An 18,467-nucleotide genomic window follows, 5' to 3' on the forward strand; every position below is an offset into this window, starting at 1 on the left:
TGGCACTCGGAAATATTTTTGTACTTCCTAATTCACAAATTGTGTAAGTGTAAAAGTAGTGATGTTTATGTATCAGTGGCAAATTCCATGAGTTTGTACGAGAAACTATAATTTGTGCTGGAAATAAGGCTGTCTTAATAATAGGAACTGAATACGATGACAGTCAGTTTATGCATGTATTTAGGTATAAGTACTAATGGGTGGTAATATTAAATTTATGAACAATTACTGGTAAGACTACCACGTGGACACCCCTTTTAAAACAACACTGTAGACTTATTTCTCTCATATGAAAAAGACGTAGGCCGTATCGTTTGTCTAAACCTCTCTTACATACAGTCTATGGTCTCCAGAAAAGCTAAGTAGAGTACTCCATTTTCCGATTGTCTTTAAATCACCCACAAAAGCCTGTGACGAAAGTACACAAACAAAAACAGAAAGTAGTTTTCTACTAAACGAAGTTTAAAAAAAAAAAGAGACTTTATTGTTTGTTTTTGTTTATTTTTTAATTAAGGCACATAAATGCAATAAAATAAAAAAACTGAACAAGCTAGCTCATTAAATTGAAGCAGTCTTAATATCTGTGGAGTCTAGTAGTCATCATGGAACGGGTACTCTGGGTGATCGGACCACCTGTTGAGTCAGTAAAGAAAAATGTCAATCATGAGCATATTGGAGAATGAAAACATCCCACAGGCAGCACCTTGTACTCACATGAGGAGCTCCACAAAACGAATATTCGTGTTCAGTCCCTCAATCGCCTTCATCTCAGCCTCCGTGAGAGAGAAGTCAAATATCTGAAATGTTGACAAATCAATAAAAACAGATTTCGTTCAGTTTTTCAAAACCCTAACCTAGACAGATGCGACACCAACAAACCTCAAAGTTTTCCTTTATACGAGCGGGGTTGAAGCTCTTTGGGATGACCACTACTCCTCTCTGCACATTGAACCTCAGCGACACCTGGCCTGTGGTCTTTTTATACTTTCTGGCGATCGATACCAGCAGCTCATCTTCCAACAACGGGGGGGATTTTAGGTTAACCCTGTTCAAAGGACAAGTGTTTGGCTTTGACACATTTCACAGATAAATGCCACCATGTAAAGTACAAGGTTTTAAGCCTGAACATTTGAGGTAAAGCTAAGAACATGCCTGTGCTAGTTCCACATGAACTGAACATGATGATCCCATACCAAGATGCATCTCTAGATGTCCCCAGTGGGCTGTAGCCAACGATGACGATCTCCTTCTGCTTGCAGTATTCAAGTAGCTTTGGTTGCGTGAAATAGGGATGACATTCAACCTGTGTTAAAAACAAAAGCAAACCACAGAAATATATTTTATTAGACTTAGACTTAGATAAACTTAGATACACAAGGGAAATTGCTTGGTCACATTAGCTTAATTGCACATAAAAAACACTCTTAAGAACCACAAGTAAAAGAAAGTAAAATATAAGTAAAATCTAGTAAAATGAAATAAAAATAGTATAGAATATAAAATGTACAGAATTAGCATATCATTATGTATATGTACTAGTCTGCATGTATGTACCAAGCAAGTATTCCCAAGGGCATCTTTACAGTCTTCAGCCATCACATTTTGTTTGCCGTCTTCTCCTTTCCGTCTGCAAAAAGATTAGTGTTCTGTCCTTCTAAGGTGGATTCTGTCTGTACCTGGTTTGTGACAGGCTTGTGTTTCAGCCCAGGTTTGTTGAGGATCAGCTCCAACTGTCGCCTGTTGAAGTTGGACACTCCAAGAGACTTCACGAGCCCCGCGTCTTTGCAAGCTTCCAAAGCCTGTCCGTGACGTAAGATAAGATAAGATAAGACTTTATTCATTCCCTTGGGGAAATTAGGGTGTTACAGCGGCAGAAAACAACAGTGCAAGATGCAGAAGACACAAAAAAAAAAAAAGAAGAGAGCGCAGTAAAGCAATACATGAACTTTGAGCCCTGACCTTGATCGCATATCTTTGTTGGCTGATCACCAGTATTATATTTCTCTTGCTGGATTCGAAACTGACCTATAGGCATGAATAAGTTTCTTTTCTTGAATGAAAAGGTCAACAAGTCTCACCTCCCATGTTGCACACAGGTCTGTTTCATGATAAATGTATTTCCCATTCTCATCTGTGGGGTAGAATGTGTCACCTGGCTGCAGAAAATCATAGTACATATGGAATATTTAGTGCAAATAATTCAAAACAAACAAAGATAAGATTTGCATTTCCAATAAGCATTTTTCTTTTAATGTGACATGTTTACCTTAAAAGCTGTGGGCATTTCTACAATATAGAGGTCGACATAATCCAGCTGTAATGTCTTTAAGGTTCTCTCCAAAGCGGGACGTACTAGCTCAGGAAGATGGAATGTGTTCCACAGCTGCCAAAAAAAAATTTAAAAAATCAGCACACCAGAAAATGTTATTTGTTGCATAACTTGTTTAGCTTCTTTGTGGCCATGAAGTTTGTTCAGGGAACAGGTTCAATGGTCAGCATAGAGTAGCTACGCTTTGTGGACATGCATGCAAAAACAACTCTGCAAACCTTTCCACAGTAGAAGATGTCCTCTCTCTTCACAGTCCCGTCTGCTATTTTATCCCTTATCGCTTCCCCAACCTCATGTTCATTGAAATAAACCAACGCTCCATCGATGTGCCTGTACCCCGTTTCAATAGCCAGTTTGACTGACTCATATGCGGTTCCTTTAGGGGTCTGTCAAACAAAATAAATAAAAATAAAAAAATTAGTAAAATACCTCTTGGGAAAAAAAAAAAAGTGGAATCCTGAACAGATTTAGATCAGTTTTAACTTATATGTTGATTTCAGTCAGGTTAGTTTTACCTTGCGGGGATCCCCATAAGTTCCCAGTCCTATCAAAGGTATACTGTTTCCATCACTCAGAGGAACAGAGTGATTCTCTGCTGTCAACTCCATGTCTAATCAGAACTGAGTGCTGTCAAAACTTCTCAAGTTCTGCGCCTTTTGTCTTCAGTGAAGACTCTGCAAACATGCAAATCAATGCGGCGTATGTTGCTCCTATTTGACCACGGCCAAGGCTCCTCCCACAGTGGAAGAGGAGCCTCTTGCGCAGAGAGGAAAAAAAAAAAAAAACACATTCGTAACCGATTTGGTATTTCGCCAGATGTACGCAGCAAAGGCCACAGAACAATGTCGAACTTCACAGCTGCTCGCGGAAGTGGTTTGAACGCAGCCGGCCACTGTAGCTTTGAGATGCCGCGGTGCAGTCTGGGTAATATATGGTATGTGTTTTGAGCAAAGAAAGCACAGATGGTCGCCTTTCCCTATGGACATATGAGCCTCAAAACAATACGTGTGTAGCTTCATTTTAACTCATACGCGACTGTTAGCGGTTATCTTTTGCCTGTTTTAATTATGACCGCCACAAATGGGGGGATAGCGTATTTATTGTGTCTAGTTTATGTGCAATTAAAATAGGCTACAATGCTAATTTAGCTTCTTACGGAAATAAATACACTCCAGTTAGCTAAAGCTGATGTGGTACAGTTTAATAAACCAACGTAAAGGAACAATGTATATAATGATGTAATGTGCAGCATCAGTATTTATCTTAATGCAGGAGGGAGAATTGTAGGCTTTCATTTGTTTCCAACGCTGGTTATATTGATTGGTTGAGTGGAAAGATCGAGAAGCAGTCGGAAGGGCGAAAAAAGAAAATATGGATGAAAGTGCCGAAAATGTCGACAACGACGACATCGTCATTATCGTGGAGAACGAGGCGGAAAGCCTGCCGGCGGGAGAAGAGAGGCAGAAGCAGCAAGGCGCATTCGGGCTCATGGACACTTGCCCCATGTGCAAGTTGAGCTTCCACAATAGAGAGCCCAAGCTCCTGCCTTGCCTCCACTCCTTCTGCAAGAGGTGCCTGCCCGCCCCGTTCAGGAGCGCCGAGCCGAGACGGGACGCGCAGGGTCCGGTTGACAACAAACCATGTGAGGAAAAAGTGTCCGCTCGTGTCCTCGTGTGTTTACACCTGTTTGCTGTTAGTTGATCGGTCTCAGCATGTGCTTTGTTGACTTTCTGTCTTCATGCAGGTGTGGGTAAAAAATTTCAATCGTTACATAATCTTGAAAGCTGTTTGGTGGTGACTTTTTTTGCTGCCAGAAACTTGATTCACTGTAGGCAAATCATTAGTTGTGTGGACATGTAAACCCTTTCTGCGGTTTCAAGTTAATGATTCTACTGTAAAAGTTAATATTCACTCATATTCACTTTCCAGGTTATCTGTGACACTGGACTAAACCCTCCCTTCATCACTGTTATAATGTTCAGTTTATGCTGATGTGATGACAAAGTAGCCATTTTATGTTTACAAATTAAACTATTTCTGCAGTGTGGATTGAATGATTCATCTGGAACAGTTAATATACGCTCTCCTGCCAGTTAACCAGGTTCACGAGTGAAAACGAATACACTCTATGCATGTAATACCGACCCTCACAAAATCAAGACTTTTCTTATGATCAGCTGATGTTGAAGCAACGTCAGAAAGGTGGCGATTCAGCTGTTTGATCTTCCTTGTGGGATGTAGTCTGCAGTGCTGCTAAACTGGAATTAATTAAACACAGAAGTGTTTGTGTTATGTAGCCTAGCCCACTGACCGAAAGGAGGTTGCCAAAATAACAGAAACGTGTTGAAACACAACAATACAGTTTAATTATAGTACTACAAACAAGAGCTTATAAGAGAGAGTTGTTGATTCAACTCCATTTTCATACATCTGAATGAACAGCTGTGTCAGTTATTTTTACCATAAGCTGAATACCAAAACCTTTATGAAGCTAAGATTTAGCTTAGTTTCATTTTTACTAGTGTACCTAATGAACTGGCAAGTGAGTGTATGCGTTACTGCAATAAACGTAGCCACTGCTGTGGTCCTCAGGAGCACATAGAGCCGTTTGCAGCAGTTAAAAGGAGATTATTTAAACTGTAGCCTTTAAGACCAGTTTAACAAAATGATATAGTGACTAATATTATATTCTGTCTATTGCTATGCCAGTTGTAAAGCTTCTTGTTGCCACGCTCTGCATTATGTGTCTATATTGCAATCCTTGGTTCAGCTCTGTGTTCACACTGTAAATGAGTTCATGTAAACAGTTGTGAGTTAATTCCTCATTAATGGATCTGGTCCCTTGCTCTAGTGGGTGCTATTCGATGCCCAGTATGCAGACAGGAATGCTGGGAGATGGACATACTGGACAATTTCTTTGTCAAGGACTCCGCCGAGGTGCCGAGCAGCACTGTGGAGAAAACCAGCCAGGTTAGTCATCAGGTGTCCGGCCCCGTCATCGCTCTACTTCCTTTCAGCTGCTGTGGAGGTTTTTCATCCGTCTTCCGCTCTTTGTTTGTCTTTCACAGGTGTGCATGAGCTGTGACGATAACACCGAGGCAACGGGCTACTGCGTGGAGTGCGTGGAGTTTCTGTGCGTGACGTGCATCGAGGCGCACCAAAGGGTCAAGTTCACCAGGGATCACACCATACGCCAGAAAGAGGAGATGTCTCCAGGTAGTGTGGGCCCTGTGAGGCCGGAAAGCAGCAGCTTTCCTGCATTGAAAGAGTTATACTGTGCAAATATGGTAAAATGTTCAAAGAAGACAGTTCTGCAGGCAGTTTGCTTTTGGCAGTTCAGTTCAGTTTGGTTGCAGTACATTTACATTTTAAGTGAGAAGTTAAATATACCCACAGTTCCTGACATTTAATGCTAGAAAACATTCCCTGTATTAGTTCAGTTAGGATCAGCACTTTATTTTCTGAATGTAATATGTCGGAATAATAGTAGAGAAGAAGATTTTGTCTTTTAGGTTTTGGGTAATCTTCCATGATGTCCTTTCAATAAGTTGCAGGAGTTTAGCGTATTGCAGGACTGGTGTAACTGAGTCAGGTTTGTTTGTTGGCCACAAGCTTTTTCAGTTCTGCCCACTAATCTTCTATTGGATTTGACTTGAGGTATGATGATCACTTTAATACCCAAACTTTGTTGTCCTTAAGCCGCTTTGCTGCAAGTTTGGAGGTATAGTTGGGTCTTTGGAAGACCCATTTGCTACCAAGCTTTAACCTCCTGGCTGATGTCTTGAGATTCACTGTATCCACGTAATCTTCCTCCCTCATGGTTCCATGTGTATTGCAAACTGCACCAGTCTCTTCCTGCAGCAAAGCACCACCACAACATGATGCTACCACCCCCGTACTTCACACTTGGGATCTTTGTCCCCATGTGTATCTGCTGTAGGATTTTTTAATGGCAGCTTTGGAGCAGTTTCCTACTGTGCCTTTGCTGCTTTTTCTGTGGATTAGTACTTCTCATTCCAAAGTATGATCATCTCTAGGAGACAGAACCTAAGTGTATGTAAACTTCTGACTGGAACAGTACGTGCGCATTAATATTCCACTTTTGCTGAGAACATGATAATGAATTCAGTATTTGTTACGGGCCATGTAAACATGTTGAATTATATTAATATAATAATATTAGTCGCGTTTTTGGTTGCATTCATTGAGCATGTAGACACCCTGCAGCATTTACAGGAATATCTGTTGAATAATCACTTTCATTAGCTATCTAGCCTAGTAGATATTTTTCCTTTAGGGCAAAACCAGAACATTTTGTGCGTGTTTGGCTAATAATTGAAAGCTCTGATACAAAATGTAAGCTGACATTTTTGTGTTTTCATACTTCTCACTTCTCTATATACCAGAAGCATTAGGCATATCCACACAGAAGCCCGTCTTTTGTGACGTCCACAAGCAGGAGCCTCTGAAGCTGTTTTGTGAGACGTGCGACCGGCTCACCTGTCGAGACTGTCAGCTCCTCAAGCACAAAGATCACAAGTATGCAGAGTTTTTTCAGACTGGAAATTGAAAGGACTCATAAAAACACGCACATTTGTCATGAGAAGCTTGCACTTGTTCATGAGTCGTGGTTTTGTTTTGGCGTTTGTGCGTCTAGCTACCAGTTTTTGGAGGACGCTTACAGAAACCACAGGCAGTATTTAGAGAACATGACGCAGCAGTTGCAGGACAAGAGAAAGGCCATCGAGGAAGTATCCACCTGCATCAACTCTGGGTAACTGTTTCCACCACAGCTGGAACTTCAGTTTTATTCACACTTCAGATGTAGATTGTATTTGTTAGCAACAAAATATTGAGGCATTTGCACATTGAAACAGAGCCTAGATCAATGCGAGTTATTACATGTTGTTTATTTTCTGTCACTGACCTTCACAGACTACAACAAGTTGAAGAAAATCGTAAGTCCGTCACTAATGAAATAAAGAAGTCCATCTGTAATCTGATCATGGAGATCAACCGGAAGGGAAAGATTCTGGTTAACCAGCTTGAGGTATGTTTAATCTGTGAGTTGAAGGGTTTCTCAAATTTGTGACACTTAGGATTCATTGTCTGACCCTTGGTGAACACATCTCCTCCCAGGCTTTGACTAAGGACCACGAGTTGGGTTTGAAGAAGCAGCAGGACGACGTCAACTCTCTGAGCCGGCACCTTGACCACGTCATCAACTTCACCAAATGGGCTACGGCAAGCCACAGTGGAACAGCTCTTCTATACTGCAAAAGACTGGTGGGTAACTTTAATATCAAATCTATAGTCATATTAGTGTAAATTACAGTATGGTTGTCAAATCTATGGTTGTCTATCTAAATCCCACAGTACTTTTAGCAACATAGTCAATTTAAAATTGAATTTTCTTTTTGTTTTTTCTAGATCCTTTACCAGATCCATTACCTGATGAGGGCAAGCTGCAATCCTTCCGTCGTCCCTCAGAGCTCTGTTCGCTTCCAGTGTCGCTCCGGTTTCTGGGCCACGAACGTAGACCTTGGTAAGACTGTCACCACTTAAATTGTGGACTTTAAAATGTGTAAAGCAGCAGCGACGTCTAATTACGGACTAAGAAATGTTTCCTGCTGATCTGCTAAATGGCTTATGTGTCAGGAAATACGGCGATTTTTTTTTTCCGGTCACTTTAAAAATGAGTTAGTAATGAGTTTTGTCATAGTCAGACGGGCAACTATCTACATCATACATCCGAGCAATTTTTACACTGGCACATTAACACTAACAGCTTGTATTGGAAAGCTGCTGGTAATAAAGAGAATCAGATGCTCTCAGTAAAATTTGTAGAATGCCGTGTTTCCAGTGCTGGTGATTAATCCCAAATGTCTTGTCGGCTGATGACACAGATCATGTCTCCAAGTATATTTAGTCACTAAACTGCATTTTTGCATAGGGCTTACTTTTTTTGCTGTTTAACACGTTGAACAGTGGCTTCGTTTACATGGACAATATTTCTCCAGCCCACTGAAATCATTGTCATTGGAGGTTCCTCAAATGAAATGATCCGTTAAGATACAGTTTGTTTGTGTGTGTGCGTGTGTGTGTACTGGTGTGTGTACATATATTTATTCATCTGATGTTAAAGGGAGGAGGATGATACATTTATGCCACAAAAAAGAAAAAGCTCATGCCGTCCAATCCAGGCAGTCTATCTCACTATCTTTTTTTTTTGTTTTGTTTTCTTGCAAGCAGTAGTCAAACAGAAACAGGAGTTTAAAGTTTACTAAAAGGCCAACAACCTTTCTATTTTTTTTTTTAATCTGTTGCTGCTGAAATTTGTTAAGCAACTTAGAGTTTTTCTACAACCAGCACCAGTAAGGTGTTTAATGGACAACAATACCCGTGTTCATGCCCCTGTTCTATGGGTATATTTCATAAATAGTTCCAAAGAAGAATATTTTAAATCGTAAGAGTACATAGTACAATTGTGCTAATTCTTAATCCATCTCAACCTCAAAGATATATTTTGGGACGCACAGGAACTGAGTCATTTGTGGTTCACTCTGAGTCCGGCCCGTTCTGTTTCCTTTATGCAGAGTATGCAGATTTCTTTAGAGTAATTCTTATCAGCAGCCTGATGCCGTAACAGCGGCCGGTGTAATGTTTAGCTGAGCTCGTATGTTGAAGGTTGATTCACTGACCTGTGTTTATGAGGTCACTTACCAGGGAATTAAACGCTCGGTCAACAACAGATACTTTCAAGCTGTTAAAATTTAGAGTAACCACGAAACAGTATACCATGAACTATTTAAATACTTTTTAAACTTTAGTTTACTTTCTCTCTTGATGATTTTTTTAAAATAGTTGCGTCAGTAAAGAAATGTGATTCCAGATCACATATTTTTTTTTTTATATATATATATATATATATATATATATATATATATATATATATATATATAACTTCCTGACACTGCTGAATTTGTGACTCATTTTAGAATAAGCTGAATATATGTGACTTCGAAGGAAAATATGACTGACTGACAAACTTTAGTGATATCACCTTAGTCAATATTGATTTGGGCAGCCGGAAACCCGTTTATCTATGTTCCCATTCCAAGTACTCGGAACATTTGGTTCCAGGAACTTTTACGACGGAATCAAATGCTTCCTTTAGGCCAGTGTGTGTGTTTTCATTGTGATTTAAAAAAAAAAAACTATTTGGATTAGACATTAGTGTGCTAATGTGTGAAAATGTGGTGCCATTTTTTGCGCACAACTACCCAACTATACATTCTGCTCCACTTCTGCCCGCACGGTGGTAGTAATTCAGAAGCAACAAGAACGTTCATACATCAGGTCATTCAGCGCTGGAAAAGAGACGAGCAAAAATTAAATTCTTGAGGAAAAGTAACAGATTTTGCAAGAAGATAACTTGCCGAGAATACTCAACCATCAGAATCAGTGCTGTAAAACCCCACCTGCACAGTTCCTGTACTTAGAAAACTGAACTTAATTAAATCCTCGTCCCTGTAGTGGTAAAGCGCTGGGGTACCTCCAAATTTCCCTCGTCCCTTGGTAAAGTTCCTGTAGTGGAAAAATTGTGGCTTTTGATTAACTGGTTCCTCCTCGCTACTCTTACAAGGCTACATAGCCCCTGTGAGCAAGGTCTTCAATCATTGTGGGTAACCTCTATGCCAGCTATCGAAAGTACTATTTGTTTTGTTTGTTTGTTTTTTTACTGTGCAAGCCAGCAACAGAGGGCGGATTCACTTCATAGTCTTCTTTCTTGCAGGTTCTCTAGTAGTAGAAAGAGGCGCAGGGAGGCCACCCATCGCCAACCAGCAGCCAGGTCCCAGAGCAGAAGTCCCCACCGGAGGTCTCACGGTCTCAGCTCAGCAGCGACAGAGCACGCTGGCTCAGCTTCAGATGCAGGTACAAGGATTTTTAACACAGTTTGGCATCCTGAATTTGCTGATTATTATAGAAACTTTTTCCTTAACTCTTCTGCCGCCGTGGAATAAATAATCCGTGGAACATCTTATATATAATAATATAAAAAGTTAAAGTATATTTGACTTTGTTAACTTGTCCAAGGTTGACAAGCTTTCCCAGCAGCCCCACAGGCAACCTCCCCCCAACCACTGGTCCTGGTACCAAAATGTCCGGCTCCCGGGTCCTCCGCCCCCTATGAGGCCCACCCACGGAGGGTCTTCTCCCTCCCAGGGCCCCGCCAACTTGGCACAGCCGGGACGCCGGTATGGGAGTTCCCAGCCCAACCCTAGGAGCCCCACGTCATCTATGCTTCATAACACTGGCTACCCAGCTGCACAGGTGAGTGGGTGCAGGTAGACAGATTTGAATGCTCTGTGTGCTTGTGCTTGTACTGGCATTTTTTTATACTATGAGATTTCATTCACGTGAATACAGTTTGATAATCCTATGCCTTAAACACTTCATATTTTCTCTACTTGTAGTCCCTGAGAGAGCTGATCCATAGCTCCAACTTCCCACCTAAACCCATTGAAGTGTCCCAGGTTACTTCCCGCTATCCACAGCCTCTGACTGCTGGAACAGCTACACAGACGTCACTACATCAGGTTGGTAGGAGTGGGATAAAAGACTCGTGGCTCCAGAGGCTGAAGGTTTTGTGTAACTGCCACGATTCACTAATTGTGACTTTAATTTTTGTTTCCTTCAGAGATGCCTGCCAGAGTCCTCCTTGCTTAAGAGGAGTGAAGCTGGAGGACCCGTCCCCTCCATCACCATCTCTGTCCCCAAACCCAGCTTCGCTCAGAGTCTAGCCTCCGCAACTGGAGACAAAACAAGCACCCTTAATCACATAACGGGTCAGTGTCTATGCTCCGATTGATCCTTCCTTATGTGAGAATCTGTCTCAGAAATGAGCACTTTTCATTCGACTTCTGGACTTTTAAATGTCATTGTTATTATCCTTTCTCAAGTGCAAGGAAGGCAGAACTCTCCGATGGCTAAGCCGTCCTCTTCAGACAGAAGCACGGGGTAAGAAGAGATCTCAAAATCTGCCACTGTTTGTCCTTCTTCCAACAGTACCTTGGCTCTTGATTCTGCTGTCAGAGCTTAGGCATATCTTTGTAATGATGTGCCATGGATCAGTTACATAAGGATATCCAGTATATCTCATTTTTGGGGACACAAAGTTGAACCATTGGTGTCTTATCTTTCAAACTATGTCCCGATCCCAATCTTCTCTGTTCTCTACGACCATCTATGCATTTAAGGACGACCTCTTGGAAGCAGACCTCTGAGCCATCAGCCCCCTCGGCCAAGAGACGAAAAAGGTCATCCCCGGGGCCTGTTATCGTGATCAAGGACGAACCAGAGGACGAGGATGAAGTCCATTTTGTAAGAAAACTGCTCATTAATTACCTAAATACATCATCAAATATGTTTGAGGGACTATGTTTAATGTTTTCTTGTTCTTGTAATTAGTGATCTCAGATTGCACCGATGAGATCAACATACATTTTCTGCGGTTATTAAAACAAGAGGACTTTGAAAAACCTTACTGATGTTGAAATCAGGTAGAGCCACGCACAGGCAAACTTCAGAACTTCTTCTCTTCAAATCAAATCATGTACTAACTTCAACATTTGAAAAGAATAGCTCAACACACACTATAGGCCAGGTCAGGGAGCACTGAATGCATCGCCTCATGTGATTTCACAAAGAGACGTGCAGCAGCTTGCTGTAATCGGGGAATGCAATTGCTTGTAATTTTAATTGATTGACAACACCAGCTCTGCTCTGTGTCTTTGTCTCACTTGTAGACCTCATTGTGTATAACTATATATCCCATATTTGCATTGCCCACAGGTGCAGTCCAGTGTAGGGTCTAGCCTGCCAGATAGCAGCACAGGGGTTCAGTCAAAACCCCGGCAGCAACAGCAGAACGGGCCTGTCTCAGTCTCAGTCTCTGCATCGGACTCCAAAAACCAGCGTCTTCTGCCACCATCGCAGCCGGAGTCTGAGAAGGGAGCCGATCCGGAAGAAGACCCTAACGAGGACTGGTGCGCCGTCTGTCAGAACGGAGGAGAGCTGCTCTGTTGTGATAAATGTCCCAAAGTTTTTCATCTGGCCTGCCACATTCCCACTCTGAATGAATCTCCCAGGTGAGAGACCGGTCACCTCTCAGTACCATGCACAATTACTCATCTGCAGACTTGCTGATCTTGAGTTTTATTTTCTGCTTCTGTTGGCCTTAATTTGACAAGGACATTGAAGACAGGCAGAAAATGCAGGAATGAGCAGGGGAATGACAGACAGCAAATGCCTGTGCCGGGCAGGTAATTCAGCTATATGTTGATTTGGGCATATGCACCCATATGCACCCTGACCACAAGGCCATCAGGTCCAACCTAAAAATTTTGCCACTTTTTCAAAAAGCAAACTTTGCACATGATATCATATGGTACAAGCAACACTGCAAAATTTCAAGAACGTTGGCTTAATATGATTAAGTGATTGGGACCTTGACGGTTAAACAATTTGTGAATGAATTTGGTAGATCTGGTTAATGTTGCTCTATGAAGCTGTGGATTAACCCAAATTCAATATGTTTATATTAGAAAAGCAGTATTTTATGTTCTACTTTTTCAAATAAATCAAATATTGGCAATTTCATAGTTGTTGATGCTTATGTCACGTGACTTCAGTGGCTGGATTGGCTCAGCACCTCTTAATCAAAACTACCAATGCCACTGCCAAATATCCAATGCATCAAATAACACAAAAAGCACACATTAAACCCAAGGATCAAGGCTCTGAGCTACGCTACATGCCTCACCAAATAGCTCTGTGGAAAGCCACAAGGGGTCAAACATTGCTTTTGACTTACTTTAACTGGTCTTAAGTCTTAAAGCCTCAAGTTCTTGGTACGTTTAGATCAACCGGGAGCAAGAATCAAGACGATTAAAGATGGACGATGAAGAAAGAAATGGAGGCTCTGATGAAGACTAATTGAGAGCCGTCCTCCATGGCAGCAGTAGCACCAACAAAAAGGTGCAAAGTGCCCCCCCTACCAGCCAGAAGCGGTGATTCCTCAGTGGGAGGTGGAGATTGACATAGAAAACTGATCCTGTTCAGCCAGCAAGACCACAAGTGAACAAACACAAGGGGGATCATCTAAAACAGCAGGTGGAATAATTGAGAAGGTGTCTAAACAGTGTCTACTGTGAAATGGAGCCTAAGAGATATAAAGACACCATCGAGGACGCAGCCAGAGTTTCAATTGGCTGCGTCCACGGACAAAAGAAAAGAGAAGCTAATGAGGGAACATCAACACTAATTCCTCAGGGAAGGAGATGGACACCATGACACTGCAACAAAAAGATCCCAATGAGGATGAGCTGAAGGATTTTAAAAAAGCAGCTGGAAGAACAGGCCAACTCCAGCCTTGAGCTGGCTACCGAACTTAAAGCAGACAGGGCGGCCGCTCAAGCTCTAGAGAAGATCTCCACAAATACAAGAATGTGGACTATGGAACTTGGACTATGCCAAGGAAAAACCTTGTATTTGCAAAGAATGTTTTCCTTGTCTTTTTCAATATTTTATTTAATCACCATAGGAAACAAGAATGAGTCCACTGTATAAAAAGAAATAACTATGTTGTAAGTGTTGCATTGTTCACTGGAGTGTTTTTTCACTTCAGAGAAAGACAAACATTCTTGCAGAACTGCATTCACTCAAGGAAGGTGTGCAGAAAGTTATAATTGGGCATGTGAGTAAGTTATTTATATGTCACGGAATTTCTGTAATAAAACAGGTCAACAAGGTCATTATCCTCGAGTAGTTTTCTCACCATAATTCGCTCATTGATCAGGGAACAGACAGGTTAAATGTGAGGTAGTTTGATTAAGAATGAGGTTTAGCTTCAGAAACAGATCTGCTTATGTGAACTGACCTACCTTAACTAGGCTGGTCTGAGGCGTTATAGTGACTAGGATCAAATGTACAGGTATTTGTTATAATACCAAGCAGAAGGATGGAGTAGTTGACTGTGCAGCACGCAATAACTGAAAAGACAAAGGGCGCCACCCAGAGTGGATTTGAAGGAAGATTCACAGACTTAGACTGTGAATTTGTGATCTCTGAAATACAGAAGCGAAAGCCATCCATCTTACTGTCTATCATCAATATTAGTTAATAAATTATAGTGCTTGACCAGAAAGCTTGGTTGTTACTTGCACGGTATTTAGCAATGCTTAACTTGCAGGCAAGAGAGAGGGAGAGAACCAATAAGGAAAGAGAGCAGGGGAGGGAGATCTTTTAATGTGGCTCCTTTGTTGTAAAGTTTTGTAAGACTACAACTTGTCTGAAACTGGTCTGATGAACGTTTCACTCTAGCAATGACCAAAGTTTGTTTCTCAGGCATGTTTCTCTTAGTGCAGCACTGCAGAACGATCAATCAGAGAATTGGAACTGCAAACAAGCTGTTCCCCAGTTTCTGTCTAGACTTTAGCTCGGCCACAATGTGCAGAAAGTAAATCTTATTCAGCTGTAGCTAGCCAATCCCCGTATCTGTCCTAACAATGTTTCTTTATGCACGTCTCTCCTCAGTGGTGAGTGGTTCTGCTCTTTCTGCCGAGACCTCGTCTCTCCCGAGATGGAGTACGACTGCAACAGCAAGGATGACCCGGTCTCTGAGAATTTCCCTCCGATCGATAGAAGGGTATAATCAGCAGCCTCAGCATTTCTGTGGATTTTGTCCTTCATTTTAATGGCTTAGCTGTTTTTATTTTTAACATACGTCTTTATTCAGAAAGTTTTGCGCACGTTTCCATTACTGCTACAAAGTGATCTCATTTCATTGAGGATTACAATCAGTTAAGTGGCTCATTTTATGTTTTGTCTTTTCTAAATGTAGAGATGTGAGAGGTTGCTGCTACGACTGTTCTGTAATGACTTCAGCACTGACTTCCAGCAGGCTGCTTCTCCATCGGTAAGGCATTATGCTTAATGTTTAGTCAGTGTAGCTTTAAAATGTCTTGCACTTGTACTGTAATGTTATATATTTTTACTGTAAAAGAAAATAGATCAAGCAGAAAAAATAATAATAATAATAATAATTGTAAGAAAAACAATATTAGATGTCATTTTTATGCATTGGAGATGGTAGAGAACTGTGGACTACAGTGTAAAAAAATAAAAATAAACGTTGGTTAACCTGTGTTTCAGCATTGGTAGACTGGTAAACACTGGTTCAGCCATAAAATAAACAAAAAGCTCAATTGTAGTAAAAAAGAGTATGTTTTCATAATCTTGTGTCACATATTGAATATTACGTTAATTTCCTGTGATTATAGGAGACAAGAAGATACAAAGAACTCATAAAGACCCCGATGGATTTATCAATCATAAAGAAGAAGCTGGTGTCCAAAGCAAAGGACAGCGAATGTTACCTCAGTCCAGAGGGGTTTGTCGCTGATGTCAGACTTATATTTTTCAACTGTGCGAAGTACTACAAGGTAGGCATCAGCTTTAATAAATGTCACTTTTAGCCCTATTTCTACCGCAGGAACTTTCCCCAGGAACTTTCCCCAGGAACTAGGAACCATTGGCTCTTACTTTAAGCCTAGCATTTTGGGTGTTTTTTAATCTGCCTTGCTACGACTACTGTGTTTTCCAGCATAAATCACCCAGCTTGAATTGCCTTAGTGTTTACAGTTGTTGCAATGTCACTGTTTTATACTATTTCATTGCTGTTGTAGAGTCTTCTGCAGATTGTTATATAGTTGCTTGCAAAACATAGTGTGAAAAAAGCTTTCACTTTTTAATACAATCATTGGACTAATTAATTTAATCTTCACATTTACACTACGGTGAAAATTTAGGCAACCACTGATGTGGAGGAACCTTTTAGTTCTGTGAAAAAAGTTCCTAGGGCTAAAAGATCTGGGAACTTATGGTGTAAATACTGCTTTCATACATACGACATTTGCATGTTACCTTTTTGTGTTTTTGCCAGGCAACCTCTGAGGTCGGGAGTGCAGGCTTGTACCTAGAGGACTATTTTGAGGAACAGCTGAAGCTCATCTACCCAGACAAGATCTTCCCCGGAGGCAGGGAAGAACAGATGATCCCTCCTTTAGAGGATGAGATAGACGAAGAAGAGGAAGAGATGATGCAGGAAGGTGTGGCTCCCGCTGAGGATGATAAACCCCAAGGGCCTGCAGGAGAAGGAATCCCTCCGGTGGAAGAGGAATTGGCTCCTCCGGAAGAAGCCCCGGCAGAGGAGGAAAAGTCCGAAACGGAAAAAAAGCCGGTTGAAACTAGCAAAAACGACACGGAGAAAGCTGAAGCAGCCACGGAGGGAGGCATGCCTCCTGTAGAGGAGGTAAAACAAGACAAGGACACTCCTGTTAAAGAGATGGAAAACTGTCCAGCTGCTGATAGTGAAACGAAAGATGAAATGGCGGCCAGCTCCCCAAAAGAGGAGAATCCTCAACTGCCAGCAGACAAGACTGAAACTCAGGAGGAGAAGTCATCTCCTGCGGCTAAGGAGGAGGGATAGATGGATTAGAACACACAAAGAAAGAAACTGTAGAAGAGACGGATTATTTTAGTCTTCCACAGAAGTGGCCCCAGTGGGGACCTACATTTGCTGCAATTAGATCATTTTTGTACTGTTACTTTCAATAGGAAGAAGGGTCACTGCTGTACTAAATTAACTTTAGTTGCAGTTATGCTGTAGATGCACAACAAACGGAGTGAATAAGCTCCATTTGTGTTTTTTTTGCTGGAAAGAGGTTGATGTAACATTATTATTATTATTATTATTATTATTATTGTTATTTTCTGTGATGATGACACTGAAAAGCACACATAAGATATTCTTTGTTCATCATGTTTACGTTATGAGCTCATTACTTGTACATAATAACTCAGTAAATTAAAAGCACAGATGTTGCAGTAAAAATAAGAAAAAAAAAAGACTTGGGATTAGCAAATGCATGCAAAATGTCTTAATATAAATAATAATGTCTCCATTTTGTATTTATAGATTTTAGCTTACTTGCCCCAGCCATTTGGCTCATAGACAAATGGTGATTTATGGCAATAGTATTATTTTCTATTGTTTTAGTATGGTATTAATTATGTATGTAACAAATATGGCCAGCAAGTACTGTAATATCTGTACAGAACAAATCCTATAGTGTACCAGTGTTTTAAACAATTCCATAAAAAAAAAAAAAAAAAAAGCTGGCTTTTGAAAATTGTGCTGCTTGCGTGCCTCTATTCTGAGTTGCAGGTTTGAGGCCTTTTTATCCCCCAAATCGCAACAGTTTTATCACAGAGCAGCCTTGTTGTTTTCATTGAGAGAACAATTCCTCAGATTTTATTGACTCTCTTGTTATCAATCCCAGATAGTTCAGAGACCTGATAACCACTTTCTCATCAGCCTCTGTTCCAAATTGTGTCCTTGCCCTTCTGCATCATGACTACTCTTACATGTAAGATTCGTCAAAAAGCCTTACTGTTGAAGTCAGTTTATCCTCACTGAAATCATGTGGAGAGAAAGAAATTCCAATTTTAAACAAGATATCTAACCAAACACTCCTGTATAGATGTCCAAAGAGTGACTCAAAAACTCTAGTCAGTACTAGACGATTGATATATTGTCTAGTACTGTCATTTCACTACAAATTGAAGATGCAGGGCCTGTAAATTAACACCAGAAACAACGCTGATCATAAAAATAAAAATACCTGTTTTTACAATATTTGTAATAAACAGGATGTGTATACTGGATTTTGTTCTTTGATTTTTTTATTTTGATTTTTTTGAATAGTAGCCTACAACTAAATGCTACACTTTTAAGTTTTAATACAGTAGTTTATGAGTTAGAATTAGCAAGGTAGCTTTCGTAGGGGTCGCAACAAAATTTGACAGAATAGGAAAGGATTTGTTTATTTTTTTCCCTTTAGTTACATTCTCAACTATCTTGGTTTCGTTCTGTTTGGTGGCACCTATGGGAAAAAAAAGGAGGTTAATTGAACGTTTGTGTTTAAACACAACAAATGTTAGTAAGCAGAATGTTTTAAAAAGGTCCAAGGTCACATGATATATTTGGTGACATGTTTACATTTTTGTTGTATAG

General features: G+C 40.7%; 2 protein-coding genes across 4 annotated transcripts; one reads left to right on the top strand and one right to left on the bottom strand.

Annotated features, from left to right (window-relative positions):
• Positions 1–30: 30 nt before the first annotated feature.
• LOC311508691 (aldo-keto reductase family 1 member D1-like) lies at positions 31–3,260 on the bottom strand. The gene is made up of 9 exons (XM_084573602.1): positions 2,845–3,260; positions 2,548–2,715; positions 2,267–2,383; positions 2,079–2,156; positions 1,677–1,799; positions 1,194–1,303; positions 880–1,045; positions 715–797; positions 31–633 (listed from the first exon to the last, which is right to left on the bottom strand). The coding sequence occupies exons 1-9, from the start codon at positions 2,935–2,937 to the stop codon at positions 591–593; spliced, it is 981 nt and encodes a 326-aa protein (XP_084429728.1). The 5' UTR covers positions 2,938–3,260; the 3' UTR covers positions 31–590.
• trim24 (tripartite motif containing 24) lies at positions 3,254–18,116 on the top strand. Of its 3 annotated transcripts, none has more exons than XM_084573599.1 (20): positions 3,254–3,971; positions 5,181–5,299; positions 5,398–5,545; positions 6,736–6,868; positions 6,987–7,103; positions 7,265–7,379; positions 7,469–7,615; positions 7,760–7,874; positions 10,125–10,264; positions 10,427–10,663; positions 10,807–10,929; positions 11,031–11,178; positions 11,293–11,350; positions 11,590–11,713; positions 12,185–12,480; positions 12,583–12,654; positions 14,927–15,038; positions 15,234–15,308; positions 15,673–15,834; positions 16,335–18,116. In XM_084573599.1, the coding sequence occupies exons 1-20, from the start codon at positions 3,701–3,703 to the stop codon at positions 16,878–16,880; spliced, it is 3,258 nt and encodes a 1,085-aa protein (XP_084429725.1). In that variant the 5' UTR covers positions 3,254–3,700; the 3' UTR covers positions 16,881–18,116. The 3 variants fall into 3 exon arrangements, with proteins under 3 accessions (XP_084429725.1, XP_084429726.1, XP_084429727.1); XM_084573600.1 differs by having other exon boundaries at positions 10,448–10,663; XM_084573601.1 differs by lacking the exon at positions 12,583–12,654.
• The last annotated feature ends 351 nt before the right edge of the window (positions 18,117–18,467 follow it).

Source organism: Chelon labrosus, assembly GCF_963514085.1.
Source record: "Chelon labrosus genome assembly, chromosome: 23".
NCBI classification, from domain to species: Eukaryota; Metazoa; Chordata; class Actinopteri; order Mugiliformes; family Mugilidae; genus Chelon; species Chelon labrosus.

Excerpts from the sequence above, each read along its gene's own strand:
- trim24 (XM_084573599.1), top strand. The coding sequence starts at position 3,701 with ATGGATGAAAGTGCCGAAAATGTCGACAACGACGACATCGTCATTATC. Across the intron at positions 7,380-7,468 it reads TTCTGGTTAACCAGCTTGAG|GCTTTGACTAAGGACCACGA; the intron begins GTATGTTTAATC and ends ATCTCCTCCCAG. Across the intron at positions 11,714-12,184 it reads ACGAGGATGAAGTCCATTTT|GTGCAGTCCAGTGTAGGGTC; the intron begins GTAAGAAAACTG and ends CATTGCCCACAG.
- LOC311508691 (XM_084573602.1), bottom strand. The coding sequence starts at position 2,937 with ATGGAGTTGACAGCAGAGAATCACTCTGTTCCTCTGAGTGATGGAAAC. Across the intron at positions 1,304-1,676 it reads ACAAGCCTGTCACAAACCAG|GTTGAATGTCATCCCTATTT; the intron begins GTACAGACAGAA and ends TTTTTAACACAG. Across the intron at positions 1,046-1,193 it reads ACATCTAGAGATGCATCTTG|GGTTAACCTAAAATCCCCCC; the intron begins GTATGGGATCAT and ends TCCTTTGAACAG.